General features: G+C 46.9%; 1 protein-coding gene across 4 annotated transcripts in view; it reads right to left on the bottom strand.

Annotated features, from left to right (window-relative positions):
- Positions 1–20,647, bottom strand: part of ABHD2 (abhydrolase domain containing 2, acylglycerol lipase) — a 67,136-nt gene extending 46,489 nt beyond the window's left edge. The window contains exons 1-3 of one of the 4 annotated variants that reach the window (XM_019726745.2): positions 20,515–20,647; positions 3,784–3,884; positions 1,720–1,919 (exon numbers count right to left, since the gene is read on the bottom strand). In XM_019726745.2, coding sequence (XP_019582304.1) covers positions 1,720–1,913 — 194 coding nt within the window. In that variant the 5' untranslated portion in view covers positions 1,914–1,919; positions 3,784–3,884; positions 20,515–20,647. Of the gene's footprint in view, positions 1–1,719; positions 1,920–3,783; positions 3,885–4,028; positions 4,123–19,152; positions 19,175–20,299 lie in introns of those variants that run through there. The other 3 variants (XM_074318128.1, XM_074318127.1, XM_019726746.2) reach the window with 3 other exon arrangements.
- Positions 20,648–23,775: the final 3,128 nt, after the last annotated feature.

Genomic DNA, 23,775 nt, shown 5'->3' with positions numbered 1-23,775 from the left:
CCATTGGACTTAAGGTCTCTTGGTTACTTTTTAAAGGAAAACAAGAAGACAGGTAAAAAAATGCCATAATCAGCTTTTCTTTTTGACTTTGAACGATTAGTATGGAATCACACCTTCCGTGATGTTTTTCCGGAGCCTGGACAAAGCAGCTTTTCCGTGGCTTTCTCTAATCACTCAGGAACCAGTGCTGGGTCCAAATTTACACTCATCTGCGTATCAACTTAGAGGGCTTTTAATACCTTGGGTTTTCAACAGCTCTTTAGAAATGAGATGGTCTAGGAACTGGGTCTAGCTGGGCCCCATGCAACCTGAGAGTGTCATCTGCCAGTCCAGATTAGTGAATTATCTACATTAAGTATTAAAGAAACATGCCGGACAATTTGAAAAGCATACAGATTCTGTGCACCCCCTTACGGAGGAGATTTCTCACTGCAAACACTGCTAATAAGAACATCCCATCCTTGTCTAAGCCCTGGTGCGGGGCCCCTGTGACAGTCCCCTCAGCAGGGGCAGTTCCAAATTCAATATGATGACATTATATTGTATGTATATGGCGCTCCATATGAACTGGGCAACACAATTGACTTCTACATCTCTCTCCGCTTGACTGTAACTTTCGGTAACATTTCGCATCCCTGCTGCAACGACAAGGAAACACTACACAAACATCCAACACAGCCAAAGCCCACAGGGGCAGTTCTTCCGTTGGCTAACATGTGTAAAACTGAAGTAGACAGCCAAACAAGGAAACAAGACCCAAACTCTCAGACATGTCTATCACCCATTTGTCTGCTCTTAGAAGAGAGTCATTCAACCCAGTGTCACCGACCCCCAATAGAGGTGGTGGGGGGTCATATCAGGATGCAGGGAAAAGCGTCTACTATGACCCACTTAGCATTAGCGACTCTATGGAGTGTGGGTCATGCGCTGAGGGCACACAGAGTGAATAAGACAGGTCTCCAAGCAGCTTCCGTCCGATAAGGCCCACCTGGAAGAATGGCATATGCTTGAAGAGGCACAAAGAGTGAAGCTGCAACGGAGAGAAAGGAGGAAGGAACTCAGACCCAGGAGAACACGGAATGCTTCTTGCGTGAGGCTTGGCCTTAGCCCCAAAGAAGGACGTGGTTATTCAGAAGACATGAACAGGTAAACGTAACCAGTCTGTGTGAAATAAAATGCACCCTTTACAACAACGGTTTCCTTTCTCAGAAGCAGTGTTCGCCCCTGCCACCTCCAAATTATAGAGTTGGGGCTTATGCAGGGTACACCTAGTTCACTCAGAATAAAGGCATTCCCTTTACGTGGGTTCCCGTAGCTAATATCAGTCCATTATTCAACAAGACAGATGGAGAATACCCAACTCTGTGTGCTTTTTTGCTTTTTAATTATTTGGGGCAAGACAATTTCTCTGTTCCAGACCTGGCACCAGCACATTTGATAAAGGGCTAGAATGCTGTCCAAGTTTTCTGCATCTACCTAAAGTGACTACTGTTTTCTGAAAGTCCTTGTTATGGATGAAGACTCCAGACAACAAAGATCTGGTTCTGTCACCTGCCCCCCAGGACTCACACTTCTGTGGAGACTGTAGCTATTTTCACAGCCATGACACTATTTTACATGGAGGTCTGGAGGTCACAATGTGAGAAGATTCTTCTTTGAACACTACACAAGCCAAACAGCTCAGCAGGCGGGCATACAGCAGACATGAGATCTACTCACTCTTTGGTCAGGAGAGGACAGGACTTGAGCAGAAAGCGCGAGAGCCCTGAGTCCTGGAAGTAGAGGTCAGGCGGGGCTGTGGGGCTCTTCAGATTCAAACACCGGACAATCACGTACAGCACAGCAGCCACTGCAGCCAACTTCACCCCGTCAAACACGGCCGGGAGCTCAGGGGTCTCCAGCATAGCATTCATCTTGATCTGGGGAGCAGAGGCACAGTGAGGAGGGGGGAGCCCACACACTAGGAGACAAAGTCCATGATGACAGGTTGTGATCTAGTTGTGTCCACAGGGCTCACTTACCCAGGTAGATTGTCATCAGTGCCCTACGGCCACCAAAGAGCTGGCAACAACCCAAATGACAAACAGTTCTGAACACTGATAGACTGGGTAGGGCCTTGTTGTTTCGTTTAAATCTACTGAATACTTTGAAGATAAGAACATTGGAAAATGCTGCAGATGGAATCCTTTGGAGAGTGTGAAAAAGAAGTCCCTTCAGAGGGGAAGACTGGGGGGGGGGGGGTCGCGCTCTGGTCTCTTCACAGACAGCCTCCAGTCTCTCTGCAGACTTAACCCACCCCTGGGGCACCAGGGGCGTGTGATGTGTCCCCTGTACAGCCTGGTACAGAGACGTGGGGTGGGACTGCTATGGCCCCCAGGTGTGGCTGCTCCGCCTGCTGGCCCCACCCCTCTATTTTTAGAGCAGGATGAGATAAAGCCACCTGGGCCTGACTCAGCCATCTGCTCCTGGGGAAGGAAGGGGGCCCTGTAACAAAGTTCAGAGCCAGCCTAGGTCGCAGGGGTCCTTGTTCCTGGAGGTTTCGGGCAGTGTGAAATGGAGCTCAGCCAGTTTTTTCCCCCACTAATCCAAAATTAGGCTAAAAGTGGACCAAATTCAATTGCTAAGCCAAAATTATCTGGCTTTTCCCAAGCGCTCCAAATATTTTATCTTTTGAGGTAGTTTTATAGGAGACACAGATGTATGCACACACCCCTCCAAACACATGCAACCAAACAACAACAAAAACAACAAAAATCCAGTCCTTTCCTTGCGGCTCGGCAGAAAAACAGAACATCAGCTGTCACCTTAAAAATCGGGGAAACCACAGGCGAACAAGAAAGGAGAAAATGGGAACATAACCAAGGTAGCTATGGCAACAGCTTCCCCTGGAATGGCTTCATGTAGCCTCGGCTAAAAACAGTCTACACGAGAACTGTGGCCAGCGGTGCAGACAGAACTGGCAGGACCAAACAACCTCCCAAAAACATGTTTGGGGCATAACAGAATAAAGTCTCTCGAGGCCCACAGCAAGGCCAAGGGGACGCAGAAACCCTTTTCTAAGGTCAAGGTGATTGGCAAATGCAGGATTTAAACACACTGCTGACGATCTGGGCAGGGGCCCCTGACTCAGTGAGGAAGGCAACCACAGATTGCAGTTCTTTAGCTCGCCTTCCAACACCGGGGCAAGAAAAGAATGTTGAAAAATGCATCTGACACAATTTCACATCCAGGCTAGACTTCTGAATATACTTTCAACTGCACCCACCTTGAACTTTTAAGAGTCGACAATTTCCTGAAAACTCAGCTTCTAGGGACATGTCACCTCACTCCTGGGGCCATGCCCACCCCCTCAAAGGCTGGCTACTTATAAACCCCTAAAACAAGACCGTACTTGAAGGTGCTCCACGGGTTCAACCTGTGGCTCTGGCCCCCCCACCTCATCAGAGCACCGTCACCTGTGCCAGTCAAGCCACTGAGAAACAAGCATCCAAAACGATACTGCTCATTAATACGCGTTTTTAAGTCTAGTGAGGGACGGGCCAAAAACAAGATCCAGTAGGAACTCGGAAATTTCTCTGACACGAAACAGAAACAGATGCTCTTTCTTTCCCTGTTTGTTGGGAAGAGAACAGAGGAACGCAGCAGGTGGCTGTACCAGGTTCCTTGTAGGTGTAGAGTAAACTTCTTGAATTAAAAATAAGTCCTTCCCTCCCCACTCCCACTCACTACTGATGAACACAAGGGAGGGGGGAAGAGAAGTCAAAATAAGAGGGCAACACATACCTATGTCCCTTGTTCCTCTCTACTGCGAATATCAAGTGTCCTTGAAGAGTTACACAGCTGGGCCGCTCAGGTCAGATCTCTTATTCAAATTAACCTACAAGCTGAAAAGATGGGATGGTGATGAGACAGAAGCAGTTTAAATGAAATACAGCACAGTCTACACCTCTCCGCATTTCAAGTCTTTCAGGAAAAGGAGAATTTCCGTCACTAACGTGCGTGCCACGCTCTTGGCCATTTGAACAAACCTGCTGGGGGAAACCATTGTCAATCCACACAGACTGATGGGCTCGCTCCGGTTTCCAGGAGAAGTTATCTGCTGCGCTCAGAGCTCTGGCTGAGGCGAACTCACCCTGCTTTTACCCTTCATCTCGTAACCTGATCTTCAGAAGCGCCTGACAGGTATCGTTTCTATGTGACCAATGATACAACTTAATGAGGCTTTAGGTCAAGATAGCAGCCGGTTGACTCATTCTTTCTCTTCCAAACATTCAGCAATGATGGAAAAAATATATATGAGCTGAGAAAAGTAAAAGGGCATAGACAGGCCCAAAATCATGGTACCAGGAACAGAACAGAACTGATAGTAATGGGTGGGGAGCCACGTGGCCTGCTGGGTGTGGGTCCAGAGTGGGAGCAGGAGGCTGGCTGCGGAGCGGCTCCAGGCCCTGAAAATACTCTCTGTGACACGGGGAGCCATTGTGCTAAAGTGATATGGCTTCCGAAGCAGCAGAGGAAATAAAAAACGAGAACGGTGTCATAGAACACTACCTACACACCAAGCTCTGCTCTTCATACAATGCATTGAATTCTTACCACACCCTATTAAGTGGGTACCATTATCCCCTTTTACAGACGAGGAAACTGAGGCACAGGAAACTTGAGTAAGTTGCCCCAGGTCACACAGCTAGCAGGTAGAGAAGCTAGGATCCATATCTGGTTCCAGAGACCCCTCGTCTTAACCACCATGCTGTGTTGCTTGAAAGCAGGAAAAGTAGGGAGAGGAGCAAGCGAGAAAGAAAATGGATGGTACAGAAAACACAGATGAGACCCCAGAGGCTTGCCGAGAGTCACACAGCTGTGAAACAGTCGAGCTGGGGTTCCAGCCCAGTGTTCTCTGATTCTACCACCTCAAAAGGATTTAAACAGAAAATGAAAGCCAGTTGAAGGGGAGACTCAACCTTCAGAGCAGTCTTGCTGAACTGCAAGTTTTTATTATTTCTTCGTATTCTGTCACCGATTAGCCACAGAGGACCAAGTTTTGTTGAGGTGGGGCCAGAGAGCAAAGTTTCCAGCCACATCACAGGCACGTCACCTCTCCAGAGCTTCACTGCCAACTGGAAACCAAGGATGGACCCTAAACTGGCAGCCCACGGAGGGCACTGCGTTTGGCGGGTATTTTTAAAAACTGAATTTACTGGCTGCCAAGTTATAAACACCAGGAGATTTCTGAAAAGCATCTGGATTTCTGGTTTCTCTTTAAAGAAAGAAAAAACAAATCAGAAGATTTGGCAACATGGAGCCAGCATTCTCAAATGGCAATGATGCAGAGCTGAGTGGTGGTGGCCCCCTTTAGATGGCCCCCTCTTTGCCACAGGCCCCCCCACTCCCTGTCCTGTCCTCAACACTGACCCCTGGCCTACTTAATCACTTATGGTACCTGAATGGTTCTTCAGGCATCTGAACGTGCAACCCTTGGAGAAATCGAAGATCCCTTCTAGCCCTGGAAAAGTCTGAACCAAGTGAATATTCAAAACACACACTATCGGTATGTGTATATGTGACAAAGTCATAGGAAAGGATTGTGGAAAGGCAGCGTGACAAATAACAAGATGTGGCACATTCTGCTTATTGATATGTATACTGATGTTTATTCCTTGACGCCAACCACCAACTATTGGAGATTGTTTCAACGAAACACTGAAGAGATCGGCGTACAGATTCAGAAATGTGGCAGTCTGCTGATTGTCTCCCCAAAAGAAATCTCTCCTTCCTTGTGACAGAAACCTGGAAATGTGACTTGCTAGGGGGAAAAAACAAAAACAAAAAAGCAACTATAGACCTCAGCCTCACTTGCTGGAAGATGAGTCCCTGGGACGACATTCTGGCCACTTCTGGAAGGATTGGTCTCTTTGAAGGGAGGATCCTTAAAAGGCAGGGAGTTAAACAATTCTGCGCTTTTCCCTTCCTGCGTCTCCCGGATGGAGACCACATGGCTCCAACTCCAGCAGCCATCTTGGGCCATGAAGTGACCTTGAGGTCACTCTGGAGGCCACATTAAGAGGACAGCAGAGCAGAAAGCCAGAAGAAGCCTGGCGTCCCTGGTGATTTCATGGAGCCACCGTATCCGACCTAGACTGCCTACCTCAGGATTTCTTTTACATGAGAGAATACACCCTTGCATGTTTGAGCAACTGTTATTTCTAGACTCTTTTAGTCTGCAATTTCTAATGACACAGAAGGAAATGCTATATACCCAAATCTTCATGGATGCTACAATTGCTGGGTTAGTAGAACACAGGCAATTTTCCCACTGTTTTTCTTTGCCAAAATTCCTAATGACTATAAAAATTTTTATTAGAAAAAAAGGCTTTAACTTTCAACTAACAAAATCTAAGAAAAAATGAAGAAACTCTGGACAAGGAAATACCTATGTCAACATACACAATTACCTATGTGATTCAGCCTAGAATGTATTTGAGGCTTCTGACAGGGACAAAAAGGAAACCCAATTAGACCCACATTCTCTGTTGTGCTCTCACCCCAGAAAGCATGACAGATACTCAGGGGAAGCAGGGCTTTTCAGGCATGGAATTATTAAAAAAAAAAAAAAGAAAATCTGTGGGAATTTATATAAGGGGACCTTGAGTGATGTGATAGGCAGTGTCCTCCTACAACATTTTTTTTTTAAATAGCAAATGGGATAGAGAATTAATTTACTCAATCCTTGAAAAATGACAAGAGTTTAAAATTGAATTCAATTCAGTGAAGGCAATTCTATGAGAGGTTTGTAATTATTATGGTCCGAATGTTCAGCTTTGATTCAAGGCTTGAACCTTAAGTCCCAAGGAGCAGGGCAGTGCTACCACATGTCACTAGGGCCATCGCCCTTGAACTTCAGTGGGCTGTAAGGACCATCATGATGACCTACTGTGTGCCTAGCATTGTGCTAAGCATTGTATAGGACTGCAATTAAGTAGAATTCTTATTTTAACCGAGGAGAAAAGAAGTTTATGTTAAGGCTATACATAACCCCACACCTCTCCTGCTCCCACCTCAGTCATTTTACGAGTGGGATCTAGGTGCTATAAATCATAGTTAGAATTTCATGGGCATCTCCATGTTAACAAAGAAACCCAAGTTTCTTTGCCCAATGCCCCACAGTAAATGAACTTTCAGGATTGCCCTTGGTCTCTGAGACAAGCTGGACTGGTATTTCCAGCAGCCTGAGGGCCTGGGCTCCTCTCTCACAGCTAAGAGCATGATTTTAAGATGGAGGCACAGAGGCAGGGAGAGACAGGGCCACTGTGCTGGAAGAGGCTGGGAGTTCTGAGACCAGGGGCCCAGTGCCTGCTCTGCCCTGTCCTAGCCAGTGACCTTGAACAAGTCACTTAACCTTTCTGGGCCCTCAAGACCTCATCTGTAAAGTGAGAGGGTTAGATTAGAAGTAGATGATACCAAAGGTCTTTTTCAGCTCAAAATTTCTGAGATTCTAGGGATAGAATTGCACTCCTTGGCTAAAGAGCACAGGAAAAACTCTCTGAGCTCTGTAACAGAAGACAGGCCTGGGTCCCAGCCTACTTTGTAGACCATTAAAACACAAAATTCACAAGAACTGTAACCCTCAAGGCCTTTGTTCTTCCTTCAAGTAAGTTACACAGCAATGTATTTTCAGCTGTGCCATTTATGCCAATAATTCTGTCAAATTCATTCCATCTGCAGAGACGAAGGAAGACTGCAGCCTTCGCGTATTAAGGTTCCCTGACAATGCAAAACTTACTGTGAAGGAAGAAAGAAAAAGCCGAGCCGAGACCTGAAACACAGAAGACTCATTACCTCGTATAGGTGAATGGTGTCCCCTTAAAAGTCATGTCCACCTGGAACCTGGGAATGTGACCTTATTTGGAGAGTCACTGAAGATGTAATCACATCAAGATGGGCTCATGCTGATTAGCGTGGCCCTAACCCCATGACTAGTGTCCTTGTAAGAAGAAGGACATTTGGACAGACACACAGAGGAGAAGGAAGCTAGAAGTAGAGATTGGAGTGATGCATCTCTAAAGCCAAGGGACCATCAGAAGCTAGGAGCGAGGCCCAGAACAGACTTCCCCTTAGAGCCCTCCAGAAGTAAGCAGGCGTGCCAACACCTTGGTTTCAGACTTCTAGCCTCCACAACTGTGACAGAATATGCCCAAATGACCTCCTGTGACTCAGCGGCTCCACACCCCTGTCCTTTAGAGGCTGAAGAGACCCTTCACCACAACCCTTCGGAAGGTCCCTTGTTATCCACACAAATTCCAACCAAGACAGCTCATAATCAGCTAACGACACAAACACTCCCAGGCCACTTAATAACACAACACAAATTGTATTCTGTGCACAAGTATTGATTGGCTAGGTTTCTATACTTCTGTGACTCAGCTGTCAGATCCATCTTTTTCCTCTCCTGTTATCAGTCAAGTGAGGAGACCCAAAGACAGAGACACCTGGCGAGGGTGCGGGGGTCTCTCTTTCTTGCAACCCAAAAGACCTGATTGGGAACAAGCTTCAATACTTATGTGGGTCCCACGGCAAATACCTCTCACGGAAAACTAAACCAAACCAAACTCCTAAAGAATTTCTCTTCGTGTTCCATTCTGGTCGTGGATGTGGCTTTGGGTTCAGGCCCTGGAAGGAGCAAGCCCAGGGTCAAATTCTGGCCCCACCAGTTATGATGTTTGTCCTCTCGGGCAAGTAGCGTGATCTCTGGGCCTCATCTGCAAACTGCGCATGTTAATACACACAGAGTATTTTAAAACAACCCCTGGAACACAGGAAGTGCCCCCAAATATTAGCTATATATCACCACTACTACCCTCTCCTCCATTTTTGCCGCAGTCAACTCCCTAATCCGACAGAAATTACCAGATCGTCTTTCCTAACTGACACAGAGGCCTCGCCAACAATGAAATAACTAGCTGATTGACTGCTTGGGCCTCTCCCAACAAGCTTAAAATGAATCCCAGGACACGTCGGAAGCAGGAGAGACTTAATAAATCACTGAGTAGTAAGTGTTTATCACCAAGTTCCATTAACAGGTCCAAGATGCGTTCTTGTGTCTGTGCTAACGGGTTCTGGCAGTACCCCCTCCGGACGCCCTCCTCGTCACACACACACCCCCTCTCTCCTGCCCAGGGGTCCCTCCTTTCCCACAGAAAGGCTGTGCCCGCATCCACGCGTCCTTCCCGCAGGGAAATCCACTCTTGCCTGGCCCGGCCCTCCTGGTAAACCTCTTCAGTGCCCCGGAATAAAACCCCAGGCCAGCACAGCAAGCCTCTGGCAGGCTTCCTTCCTCAGCGCTGCCCTCTGGGTACGTCAGGACGATGGCGGAAGGCCAAAGCACACTGCCGACAAAAACCTCACATCACTCCAATCTGTCAGCCTTTTTGGTGACAACTTAGATAAAAGCAATCAACCCTAAATGTGGGCAACCTGACATCTTTGGGGAGAAGGCAGGGAGGAAAAGGGCCTATTTCTCCCCCTCTTTACCTGCCATTTAACTAAAGAAGTCAGAGCTGTTACAGAGAAAAAAAATAAAAAGCCACTCTGCAGGAGAGGAGAAAGCCCAGAGCAAATTGCTGGGGGAAAGCCCAGCCACCCCCCTCTGAGATGTTTCTTTGTGCTCTGAGTTACTTGCTGCCATGGCACTGGGACAGCGTCAGAGGCCCCGCCAGAAGGTCCAAGGTCCCGAGGTCTGTCCTCTACGGAGACTGCACACGTGCTGACAACTTGGGCCTGTTCTCACCCCACAGTGCGCACCTCTGTCAGCAGCTCAGAGAAGCACCTCTCAGTGTATCCAGCATGTTCTAGGACCACGGATCCCCCCCCAAGGAGAGTTCTGTTGGATGAGTCTTCAAGGAAACAGGGTTTTGAAATCCCCCCGTCTCACCACCACCTCAAGCCTGCAATGATAGAGAGACCTGGCAATGATGGGGACCACCCTGTTTCCAAGAGCTGTCAAGAAAAGTTTATGTACTTATTTTTATTTTTGAACAGTAAGCGCTGGAAACCTACACCTTTTCCTTCAGATCCAACCAGGGAATGGCCCTGGGAGGTTGGGAGCGGGTTATGGTGCTGGGAAGTGGGTGGTGGTGGGGGAGACTGAGAACCATAAGGAAAGAGAAAGCCCTTGGTGATCGAGTCCCACTTCTCTTACAAATCAGGTCTTACAAGGTAAAGGGACTGCCCCAAGTCACACACAGTTTGGTAAAAGGGAAGGAATTGACAAGATAATTAAATACGGTTAGGTTAACGTTCTCAGTTTGGGTCAAAATTAAGACCTTGAATTGGCTTTTTGTGCAAACTCGCTCATGTGATAAGTTTTATTTAGCCATTTTCTTCCACAAAGTCATAAGGCCACACCCTCAACACGCTGACATTTCAGAAAATGTCCTACAGGTTCCTAGCAAGAGGAAAGTCACCCTGATGCAAGAAAATGTGAAACTCACAGTTAAATGTCAGCAATGGCTACTAACCCATGAGCTTTCACAAAAGAAAGTAAATAAACTAAAAATAGCTGAAGATTGAGTCACCAGTTAAGTGGCACCTTGAACTGAGTACTTTTACGTGGTCTTACTAAAATACTGAAAGGAAACGGGCCTCCCCCTTCTGCAAGTAGCCCTGCTGAAAGAGCAGTATTATTTTCTACTGGAGGACAATGGGTAAAGCACTTAGTAAAATCACAAGCAAAATTGTTTTCTCTACTGTCGAGAAACCATTTAATTCATACCGGAGAATAAACCAAAAATCACAAGCCAGCTGTTCCCTCTGTGGAGAGCCCAGACTTTTCTAAGAGGAGGGGGCGCTTTCATGGAGAGATGTGATAGCTCTCACACTGTATTGAAAAGCTTATACTGTCATTAACTCCTTTCATATCAAAAGCAAAATCTCAGTTTACCAGTAGCCAACAAACAAGTGCCTAGTGTACTAGAGTTTTTAAGAGACAGGTACAAGCAAGAGAAGAGTGTCTCGAGATGTACTGTGCAAAAGAAACTTCCAGGGCGTGTGCTGGGAACCGTATGGATCCCACCCAGTCTCCTACGTCTGCAAACAAGCTTCCAGAAGGAGGAAACTGGGGGATGGGGTGACGGGGCAAGACTTAGCACCTGGCACAGCCCTGACGAACCACGGAACTCATGGAGCTCACGAAAGCAGAGAAGACAGTTTCACCAAGAGCGGCAACAGAAGACGACTCACAGCTTCCTTCAGTTAGTGAGAAAATAAAAATAACCAGGGGCCCCCATTCCTACGGCTCCCAGTGTCAGGTCGGCGCCCAGTACTGGGCTAATACCCACACTTTGGCCCCTGTGATGAGAACACTAACACGCGAGGCCCAGTATAACTCTGACACGTGCCTTTCACCACGGGGGCCTCAAGACGTAGATCTGTGAGGAGACGGGACCAACAAATCAAGCCCCTCGCCGCCCCCCATGGGAGACACGTCTACCCACTCGCAGGTGGGGCAGGCTGAACCCCCACGTCTCCCGGCACTGAGGGTCTGTGATGATGAATTCTGCCAGTTGTGGGAGCAACAATTCCCCTCAGAGCTCAACCTAGAAAGTGGGAAAGGTTCTGGGCTCCTTGTCCTTCCAAGCCCGAGAGAAGGTTCTGGGGGCAAGGGTACACAGTATGCACGGCATTTTAAGGCATGCTTTACTTACTTCTGTTTTACAAATACCTGGGACACTGAGTAGAGACAGGATCTCCTGCCAGCTTGGAGCAGCAGGCTTAGCGATCTCGTCACATGGATTCCATTGTGACAAGTGCCCAAGTTTAGAAGACAAACTCCACCAGCTAAATGAAGACAAATATGATGGACTGATTCTCATTCAGGCCCTTGGCGTAAAAATGAAGGAAAGGGTATTGTGAGATAGTCACCCATCTAATGCTGACCAAGCCAGCCCCAATACTGGGCCTCCAGGGAGCCCCTACGCAGCCTCTGCCATCAGTCCTGCTGATTCTGAGAGCTAACCAGAGCCTTGCCCTCCCAAATTTTAGGTCACAATCCAAGTGGAAAGACCAGAGGTGCTGGATTCTGGATGTCAGCAGAGGGAAGGGAACCCACTTGTGTCTCTATACACTCACTTTTCATAGCATCTGGAGCTATTCCCAGCTCTGAGTATGCTGGGCTGTGCAGCTGTGGGCAGGTCACTTGCCCTCTCTGGGTATTTTGAAGCTTAGCCTAAGAACCCATGCGGTATAATCAAAACAACACAGGCTTTGGAATCAGAGGATCTGGGTTTTGAGTTCAGGTTCTGCCAAGTGACCTTGGGGGAACCATCTAATTTTTATGAAAGTTTGCTTTTTCTTCTATAAAATGGGGAAGGGCAGGTTATAGTATAGGTTATTGAGGGGACAAGCTGATGAGAGGATGTGGGGTAGGGGAAGCTTTATAAATATAAAATATCCACAGATATCCTCAAGATAGGATTTGTAAAATGCCTTGAGCTATTTAGAGGAAAGCTGCCTTGTTAAATATTTCAAGAGTAGAAAATGTTAGTTTTAAAGCAACTGCTAGGGAATTTTAACGCGAAGAGCATGAGAATTGTTCCCCCAGGCACTTCTGAGCTTGGCTTTTATCAGATCCTGCTACTGAGGACACAGAAAATCTAGAACAATAAAAATCCAAAAGTTCTAGGATGGCAAGAGCCACCCCCTGGCTGGATATATTTTGGGGTCTTAGCTAAATAGATTGCTTTTCCAAGAGACAGAAGAAGGTTCACACCTTCAAATGCTTGTCTCCCCACAGGTCCAACACAAACACCCCACTGTTGTTTCAGGCCTCTCTCCCTCTCGCCGTGCTCTTGGGAAGCAAGCTTTTTCAGCCTCTCTAAAACCCCAGGGCAAGTCCCAACGGCCACCCTTAGTCGCCCAGCAGCCTTCTCTGGTTCTCTCTAAACTGCCTGTTATTAGGCAGGCATTTGCCCCGAGTCACCCCCGCCTACATCTACCCAATGGGGCACGAGTGCTCAATGAAACACGCCACACCCTGAAGCAGGAGCCCACTCGCTCACTTTACAGCAGTTCTTCCTCCCCCGGCACGGGTTCCCCATGCACACGTCCTGGGAGGCGGGCCACCAGCCATGGAGGAAGATTGCTTCATCAGAAGAGATGGAATGCAAGAGAAGGTGAGGAGCGGTGGGCGCAGGCATCAGACTGGGCTCCCAGGCAGAGCCAAGGCCTGGGATGCGGGGCACTCGGGAGACTGGCAGGCAGGACGAGGGACAGGTTCGGGAGCCTCGGGCGTGAGTCACTGTGGAACGAAGCTTCAGGGCCTGACTTACAAGGGGCACGCCAGACGTTAGCCCGGAACATGGCACCGCACTTGGCTGTGTGTGCTGGGCTGGCACCGAGGGACGGACAGATGGCAGTAGGTGTGAGGAGGTGTTACCTGACGCGTGGGAAGTTGGATAAGCATTGTCATTCACTGTTTAAACATCACTGCGAGCCCTTGAGGGCATCTGGATAGTTTTGTACAACCTGCTGAACTATACAGGAACCTTCATTTGGGGGCCCATCCCCTCTAGGCCCTAAAAATCACACCATCTCCCACCTTCGCATTTTACAAAGACCCTTTCATAACCAGAGAATTTGCATGTCACCTCTGTATATAAAAGTGATAATTCCCATCCCTTTAATTTCTGCTGGGGATTCTGGTCTCTGCCCTTCTAAGTCGATCCTCAGGTGTAAAATTCTGAGTTTAAATTTATGGTCTTGAGCACACAGTGGGTACTCTAGGTATTTATTGATTGAGTCTGCGGGAAAGGCCTAACATATCACCACTCTGATCCCTTGAGCAGAATTTTCTCATGAAGAGATGACTGCATTAGGCTGAGAGGTTTGGGCCTTGATGAGTAACTGCCACGTGACTGTGGATGGAGAGAGAAAGCTCGATGTGACCTGGGCTGTCGGAAGCTTTTGGCTATTTTAAAGAACATCTCAAAGTTCAGGCAAATAATTACCCGTCTAAATGAAAGCTTTCTACTTTCCATCGCTTGGAGAAACTACTGTCCGATGCCATATTCCTTTTCACCTTTTCCCTGTTTGTCTAAAGCACATCTTACTGGGTTCAAGAGTTACAAATCCAGGTCAGAAACCACTCACAAATACAGAAAGAGAATTCAAAGCAAAGATGGGCTGTTGGAGGTATTAGAAGGAAAGAAAGGTCCCCCAAAAGAAGGCAGGCAGGATCTACCCATTATTCAGATAAATACTGAAATACCATTAGAAGACTAACCATTTCTGCTACTCACTCCAAAACATCCAGTGCAACAAAACTGTCCATGGCATTTTCCAACTGACGTGAGCTTGTATGATCCAGACAATATAAATCTGAATACAATGAATCCTACGTTAACTTAGACTGAGAGGTAGGTAAGTGTTAACTCTAAAATACGGATCCTTTAAACATCCAAGAAAAATGGAGAAATTCTTCCTCACATCTTTGTGGTATCTGAAACAGGTTTGTGGAAATAGGTCAGAATAATTGGTGTTAGAAAGATTTCTGCTTCATTGAGATGCTTTCCGTGGGGGGGGTGGTGGTGGTGCACTGATGCCGGAGGAGTGAGGGTGGATAAATTCATGGACTTCGGGGAAGGACAGAACTGGCCTGAATCACAACTCTACCACTTACTGGTTGTGTGGTTTTGAGCAAGTTGCTGAACCTCTTTGCACCTCAGTTTTCTTACCTATTAAATGTGGATAATAAGAGCATCCTATTATTATAATAAAAATAAAAAACGCAGACACAAAGCTCACTTGGCAGTGGTGTGCGCACTAGAGACGGGAAAGGCGGGGCCTGCTTTATCCAACGAGGCTAGAGGACCGCAGTCCAGACCCCAGCATCTGGGCCTTTGAGCCTGGTTAGTTCAGCTCCCAGACCTGCCTGGGAGTGATTACTACCAGTCCAGCTCAACCACCTTCTACAGGTAACAAGTGGCTCACATACGTACACATTCCTGTCCCCATTCCAGACCATTGGCTTCTTTGTCAGCCACCCAGAGAAAATATTGTTTGTGAACCACCGGTGAGGGGTCAGAGACCCCACCCTGGGATCCAGTAGTGCTCTCTGGCTCATGCTAACTAACTAGTCACTGTATCTTTAAAATGATGGAGCAGAACTAGATAATAAAAATTCCAGTTTGTGTAGTGCCCATCAATAGACGATTGGATAAAGTAGGTGTGGTACATATACACAATGGAATAGTACTCGGCCATAAAAAAGGAAATCTTACTATTTGCGACAACGTGGATGGACCCAGAGGGTATTATGCTAAGCAAAATAAATCAGACTGAGAAAGATAAACACCATATGATCTCACTTATATGTGGAATCTAAAGAACAAAATAAATGAACAAACAAAACAGAAATAGACTTAGATGCAGAGAACAAATTCATGGTTGCCCAGAGGGGAGGGGAATTGGGGAGTTGGGTGAAAAAAATGAAGGAACTGAGAAGTAGAAACTGGAAGTTACAAAATAGTCATGAGGATGTAAAGTACAGCATAGAGAATATAGTCAGTAATGTTGTAACCATGATGTATAGTGCCAGGTGGGCACTAATCAGGGGGTCACTGCATACATGATATAAATGTCTAACCACTATGCTGTACACCTGAAACTAATGTAAAATAATATTGAATGTCAACTGTAACTGAAAAAAATTAATTAAAAAAAGAGACCAAAAAATTTCCTATTTGTGTTACTCCACAATTTATCAAATGTTTGTGATTTAAATATCCTTGTATGACATCAGTTACCCTTCAAACATGTCACAAAATGCACTGGTGTTGACAGTGAAGACCAATTACACAATTTACTGTTTCTAAAGTACATCCTCAGACATTACCTCATGTGGTACTCACCACAATTCCCTCATGCAAGCGAGGACACTGAGGCTTTGGGGACCCCCGCCCCGTGCCAGGCCCTGGGTAAGGCTCTAGGAATCCCAGGAGGTGAGGTATCTGTCCGTCTCAGAGGCCCTTTGAAGAGCTGGGTGGATCCTGACCAGGTGAGTCCCACTGACAGGTGCTCTGGAAGGCCTGCCCCATCCAAAGAAGCCTTAAAAAAAATTGTGTTCTTCTTATAAGTTCTTTGGTGGCAAAGTCAAGATTTCTCTTGCAATACCCATCTTTCTACGTCGAGTTAATAAATAGACTGATGGGTGAGATTAATGATAGGTCGAGGGAAAGGAACTATGTTTTCTAAATTGGGAAAAATATCCTTGGCTATAATCTACTTGGCATTTTCTATCATCTTTCTCTTTAGAAGGGCACATTTTTTCAATGTCATTGAGAAGAGCGAGCGAGGACTTTATTTACATGATCAGAATAGAGAAGGGAGCTGCAGCCTGGGTTTTTGGAATCTGAGAAGCTGAGGTCTATGGTGTGAATACAGTTCAGGCCACACAGAGAGCTGGGCGGGGCTGGAAGTTCAGCAAGCTTTCCCAGAAAGGGGTATTCATAACGAATTTGCTAATAGATGTAGAAAACATCCTGGTTGTGCACGGAACACCCCTGGAGGACAAAGAAATCAGTAACACCAGTGCCTCTGAGGAACAAAAGCAGGTGGTAGAACCAGGGGTGGGCAGAGACATATTCACTGTCTAACCTTTCGTGCCTTTCATCATATACAATTCAAATATTTTCTTCATATACAATTCCAATATTGTCTTTCATCATATACAATTACCCATTTTCTAAAATAAAAAAAAATTAATTTAAAACATTAAAATTTTAACACTGTAAAATACCAACAAAATAGTCTTTATGCAGCAAACCAAACACACTTGTTTATCTGGGTAGCTGTGTTCCTGGCACACCCGATGCTCGGTTTGTCCAGCTTAAGGGACCTCCACTTCAAGACAACAGAAGAGAATCAGAAACCAGGCAAACGCAACGGTCTCCATGTCCCAATTCTCTAATATGCTCTTTATCTGTCTACTGCTTAACCACGGCAAAGGATCAGAGACTAGGTCCTTGTGCAACAAGCCCTGCACCCATCTGGGTCCAGGTGCCCAAGCTTCAAGGGTGCCAACGGGTCTGATCACCACCCGTCCACACCAGCCATTTTATAAACAGAAAATGTTTAATACAAAAACATGATCCCCTGGAATCAAGACAACAAAAATAAATGTGCAGATATGAAAATGATCCCACACTGCAGTCGAAACCAGCACACTGTAAACAGTAGGTCACAGCAGAAGTTCTGCCACTTGGAGTTTCATTATATTGGAAGTCTCTCTCTGCTAGGGCTTTTCAAAGAGCCAGGTTTTAGACGAAAAATAAGATAGACTCTGCCCTTGTCTTCTCTAGAACCAAAAAAATATGTGCTCGGGCGAGGGCAGTGGGAAACCACTATACTCTTTGCGGATACTGTCAGAGATTGCCAGGAGGAAGGTGTAAGTAAAGTAAGGAATAGGGGTGGCTGGTTAGCTAAGTTAGTTAGAGCGCGGTGCTCTTAACAAGGTTGCTGGTTCGATCCCCGCATGGGCCACTGTGGGCTGCGCCCTGCACAACTAGATTGAAACAATTACTTAACTTGGAGCTGATGGGTCCTGGAAAAACACACTTAAAATAAATAAAAGTTTAAAAGAAAAAAAAAGAAGAAATAAGGAATAACAGTAAATGAGAAGGCCTTTCACTAGGACCTTATGAGAAAAGAGAACAAGATAGAGAGAAAGGGGCCCATTATTAATACACAAACAATGGAAGTAAAACAATTATTCTAAGATAGCTAAGCTCTAGAATATCCTAAACAAAAAAAATCAAAACTCAAAATTAACTGTTAAGAAAGTGCCAGTCAATGAATAGTGATAATATTTGGTTCATTCTAGAAAACACAGAGGGGGGAAAACCAAAGGTGACTGGAGTACTGCAAGAATTGAAGGTGACAGGTGTTTCTCAATGAAAAGGAAATTTGGCTGGCAAACTGAGAGTAAACATTTATCAAAACAGGGAAGGTGATAAAGGAAATGAAGATGAAAGTAAAAAAGGGGAACCTCCCCGACCAAAATGAGAGGAAAAGACCGTCCCATGGCACTTGCCATCTGGTTTATTTCAAGCTCAAGGAAAGAACGGGAAAAATGAAAAAAAAGCAGTGAACAAGCTAGATTACCAGCGAGAATCAGTCACACACTTGTTTCTGCCTGGCCAGGCAGGCGCTGCTGGTATACACCCTGCTCAAATGACTAAGTGACTTGCCTAAATGCATTTGACACACGATCCCTGAACTTCCGAAAAGCACTTAATACAGTGGCTCATGAAATCTTAATCTAAAAATGTTCATCCATTTATAATCAAGCTGCATTGCACTGACAACTGGGAAAGAGGGCCGAACAGAGGGAAGAGGTATCTGGAAGGCTGCCATGGAGATTGGTATCTCCGGGACTTTATCACTTTGAGGGATTCCTCTCCCCCTTTTTAAAAAGAATAAAAGATTTGGAGTATAAAAAGAGTGCAATTGCCAGGAGAGGACTAACAGAAAAAAATAAATAAAATGATTCAACAAAATGGAAAAATAAATAAGAAATAAAATGCAATGTGACTTGGAAACCCTCCTCCCCCCCCCCGCAGGTGTCTGCGGCTACAATAAAATCTGGAATTTGTTTAATGAACTGTGGAGCAGGCAAGAGTAAAAATAAGCTGCTGAAAGACAATATTGGCTGGTAGATACGAAGAAAAACTGTATACAAGGGCAACAGAACATCCTATTTAGCAAATCTGTAGTGGTTACTGTGTACCAGGCACTGTTCTAAGTGTTTCAGATAAAGTGACTCACGTACTCATCAAAACAACTATCTGATCTGAGTACTATTATTATTCCTGTTTTATAGGTGAGCAAACAGAGGTACAGAGAGGTTAAGTAATTTCCCAAGGTTACGGCTAGTAAGAAGCAGGTCTAGGATTCAAATCCAGGCACAATGGAACCAAAACCTGTGCTCCTAACTTCTCTGGACTCCCCTAGAATGTAAACACCAAGAGTGAGATAACTAGGCTGGGAGTAGAATACAAGCCACGTACTCGCTAGCTCCAGGGGCAACAGATCATGGCCCTTAGTCATGGCTCCGTGATGACTGGTCAGCCCTGCGACCTCCCCAGGCTTTTGTTTCCTCACCTGTGCATTGAGAAGACAGATATGATGAGCTCTATCTAAGGTGTCTTCAGCTCTAAAATGCCACAAGTCCATGCTGTACATGGACTGGTCTGCTTTCTGACCGGTTATTCAAAGGTTAATTCATCCTAAAACAGACAGCAAGTGGTATTAAAGTTCTTTCTCTGCCTCTATTCAGGCAAATGACATCGGGTAGTCAAGGGGACTGTATGGTTTGTCTTTCAGACTTTACTTCATGTGGCTGTAACAAAATGGCCATCGAAAAGCTCTGGGCACAGATCACATTAACTCTGCCAGTCTCCCTAGGCCCCTCTCATGAGCCTGTTCTTAGAACCTGTCCTCAAGTCCAGTTAACAAAACTGCAGGTGACACTGACAAAAGAGAGGAATTGGAAAGAGTAAGAGGCAGTTTAGTAGTTCACACTAAGGAGTTCCATGATGGTTAACTAAGCCTTATCTTCTTGGTACAGTCCATTCTCTTGGCTAACACGCACTCTTAAAAGTGGAGACATCCAAATTCATTATGGGTGAATTCAACACTCATAATACCCAGTAGTATCCTTCTCACGCTAAGTATCAAAGGTCACCCAGAATGCATCTGTGAGTGGAGAAAGGCCTAACAAGTGGGTCGTGCAGTCCTCCCATGGGAGTCCTTTCTAAGCATCCCTGACAGGTGTCTGTAATCAGGCTTCTGCCTGGACACTTCCAAGGTCGAGGAGCTGGCTGGTTCACCTGGCAGGCAGCTACCTGTGCTGCTGGACAGCTCTGGCTGTGGGGAAAGCCCACGAAGCGCCTAGATCAGTGCCCGAGTGGGGACGAGTTCAATAAGCGCGCCTCCCAGTGGGTCAAAAGCTGCCTTTTTTACAACTTGAACCCGTCGGTCCTGGGTGCGCCCCTGGAGCCCGGAAACGCAGAGGCCCCTCGGATACGCGGGGCTGTAATCAGGCCCCTTGGCCCTCTCCTTCCTGGGGCGGATCTCGGACCTCCATCACCAAGCTTGGGCCAGCAGACCCTCTTCCCCAGACCCCGGAGGTCCCAAGAGTGCACACCGACGGAGGGATGGCCAGCAGAGAGGCCGAAGTCGGGGATGTCCCCAACCTCTGTACTTGGGGCAGGAGGGGACAAAGGGCTTTCAGGAAGGCGTATCTCACCCGCTGCAGTCCAGGCTGCCTCCCTCCCCACCACTTGGCTAGCCGGCCCTCGGGACCCCCGCGGCGTCAGGTGACAGGCCCCCCGAGGATCCCAGGGGCGCAGGCAGCGGCGCGATGGGCCGAGCCACGACGAGGACCGCGGGGCTCAGGGGTTTGGCCCGACGGATCGGGGGCGTGATCCTGCCTTAGCGGAGCTCACTCGGCCTTGGCTTTACCTCTGCGTGGTTGACTACAGCGGCCCAGCTCGCCCCTGGTCGGGTTCCTGCAGCTCCGTAGCTGCCGGCGGTGTTCATGGAAATACAGCCGGAACCCCTGGCCAGCGCAGCTCCCGCCGCTACCGGCCCCGCCCTAGCAACTACCGCCACGCCCCTGACGACCGCTTCTCCCACGCCCCTAACCACGGGAACCAGCACGTTCATTGGGCGGCCCAACCGCTGCTCCACTAGCTTCGCGCGCTCATTGCACCCAGAGGACAGCCTATTGGTCGGCGGAGCTGCTCCTCAGAGTGAAGGCGGAGCCCTTAGCGAAGACAATTGGTTACTTTTGACGTCTTTGGCCCGTAAGCCAAGACCTTATTGGATAAAGCCAGTTCGGAGAGGGCGGGGAAAAGGGAGGTGGCTAAACGACGGGCCGTGTTTGATGTTGATGGGGGCAGGGTGCAGAGGGAGGCAATTGTGACCGCAAGCTGGTTTGGGGGGCCGGGTAAGGTCGTCTGTCGTCTGGGGCTGGGAGGAGAGAGGCTGGCTGGTAGCTCAGCTGCGGGATCTGATGGCTGCAGGTCGAAAGACTGACTCATCTGGAGCCCAGGACACAGGGGGTGCAATTTGGGGTACTGCCCCGGGAGAGAGTAAGAAAGTGAGTGACCAAGTCGCAAGGAGAGGAAAGGATGTGGAGGCAGTGGCTTCTGGCTCCTTCCCGCTAGGGACGCTAGGAAAGAGTGATGGGGACGTGCCATCAGTTACTGTCCCACTGCCCTTTCAAGCATTAAAACGACCCTCGCTCAGTTGAAGGCAGCCTGGAAGAATGTATGTAGGCTTTGGAGTCAGACCTAAAATCGATCCCCCTCTGGGTACATACAGGTTGCATGGCCTTGAACCAGTCACTTTAACATCTGTGCATGCACCCTGATCTCTTCATTTGGCAACTGGGAGTAATAACGACAGCAGTTGAGGAGAACAGTAAAGAACTCAGTAAACAGTAACAGTGCCTGGCAGTCAGTCAAGACTGGTTCCCCACACACTCACCCCTATAAATCTATGGAACTAAATTCTATGAGCCTGAAACTGCTTTTGCAATAGCATGTGCTTTACCAAGAACAGAACACTTGACTAACTTGAAATGCAACCTCTTTGGGGCAGACAGTCACCCTACTAGAACAATAGCAGGGCTAGAAGAGATGGGAGGAGCGATTTAGCCAGAGAAAAGAAGTGGTATTTGTAGCAATGTTAAACTTTTTCCAACACATTTCAGAAGTATGATGAGGAAAAATGGAACTTCCTTTATCCTGTTCACCCATCCAAGTGTACAATGGCTCAAGTTTCATGGAGTGTGACCAAATAACCCTTTGAAGGTGGATGAGCACTGGACCAGAAAGCACTGCATCAAATCTGTCAGGGACTCCTGAAGCCCAGTCTCCGTTGTGAAGGAGTCCTAGAGAATGAGCAGAAATAGCCTCCCAGGCCGGAATTTAGCCCCAGACCCTTTGGGTCTACCTTTGAGAGAACCCACACCCAGGGTGTCCCAGGGTGAAATAGGAGAAAGAATCCTTTGCCATTGCTGTATTTTTCATTCAGTTGTGATGTTACCTAAAAAAAAAGTTCCCCTCAGCATTTGTTTATTCCTGTCCATTCCCTTCCACCTTAGGCAAGAAAATCCTCGACTTTAGTAACAAAGGATTTTAGTGAGGGACCCCCCATAGTTCTGACTCGTGGTGTTTAAACACTTTGTGCTGCTGGAAAAAAACTTTGGATCTTTCAACAGTTGGGTGTGTGTGTGTGTGTGTGTGTGTGTGTGTGTGTGTGTGTGTACTTGGTTCTGTGCCACCATTTTCCAGTTCTTGTGTCTTTAAATAGTTCTGCTTGGTGGCCATACATGTCTGTACCCGGCTAGGGAAAAAGGCCTGGCTTGTGTTTGCTAAAGGAGATTGAGATGTCTTGTTAGGTCCTGAAAGGCATGAAGTGGCTCCTGAGATCCTGAGAAGATTTCTCCAGCTTGATTCAGAGTCACAGAAAGCAGCTGTTAGAGTGCAGATGGACTTACCATTGCATACACTGACTTTTCCCCCACGTCAGGAATGTAGGTTCAGCCAAGAGCTCCAGAAAGGGATGTCCATCCAGTTCAGGAATTCCAAAACAGAATCGCGTCACAGAGGCTGCAAAAGCAGCACAGAATGAGGCCAGGCAGAGGAAGAAGAAGGACAGGACACGCACATCTTCTCTGCAGCCCTGGCTGGTTTCAATATTGACCCATTACCACCTGCGACACTCAGAACTGCTTTCTGTTTGTCTCTGGTGCCTGTTCCTTCCCCTTCGCTTCGGCTCTTGCCATATTCTGTTGAATCATTTTGTTTCAGTCTATAAAGCATTTCTGTGAGAGGCCACTTAGGAGACATAATGGACTCATTTTTGCCTTCATGATTGATGATTTGGTGAGGCTTGGCCTGGGATAAACAGTGGTCAGGACGAAGCTATAAAGTACATTTCTGAAAACATGCGAGTGCCTTGTTATAAAGAGATGGAGGGAGAGGCTGTGCTCCCACTCACATTCTGGAATGCCTAAAAGCTTCGTCCTGACCAAAGATGGTTGAGAGCAACCGGCTTTGGAGTCTCTGCTCTTGGGGCTTGAATCCTGGCTCCTTCCTAGCCTTGTGACCTTGGACAACTACCTCACCTCTCTGTGCCCCACTTTCTTCCATAAACTTCAAATGACGGTACTTGTACTTCCCTCATGGGGTGCTGTGAGGAGCAAATGAGTTAAAGAGCATCAAACAGTGCCTAGGACAAACTTAGTTGTTAATAAATGTTTGCCATAGTTTTTCCAGAAGCCCATTTAGAACCTTTCCCTAAGGCGCTCTTTTCTAAGTTCCGTCGTGATCACAGGATTCAGGATTTATTTTCACACAGATTTTCTTTTTAAAAGTAGTTTTAGATTCACAGCAAAATTGGGCAGGAAGCTCCTATTTACCCAACGCCCCAACACATGGAAAGTTTTGGGGTTTTTTTGTTTGTTTTTTTTTTACTAGCAACATCTACCACCTGGTGAGAGAAAGTTTTCCTTTGGAATATCCTCACCCAAAATAGAGTTCTGAGGATTGAGTTAAGGTTTCTGAGACTAGACGTCATCAAGCTAATCAGTGTGAAGGAAATGGGAAAGGATGTGGCTGACAGAATAGTACTAAAAGCTGCAGACTGCATGTTCATGAAATCCCCCTAAAGGCCAGAGATGGCACAGGCTCTGAAGAATCCAAAATTGTCCCT

Source organism: Rhinolophus sinicus, linkage group LG13, assembly GCF_036562045.2.
Source record: "Rhinolophus sinicus isolate RSC01 linkage group LG13, ASM3656204v1, whole genome shotgun sequence".
NCBI lineage: Eukaryota > Metazoa > Chordata > Mammalia > Chiroptera > Rhinolophidae > Rhinolophus > Rhinolophus sinicus.
Note: the sequence above shows the minus strand (reverse complement) of the source record. Positions and strands in the feature narration are given on the sequence as shown.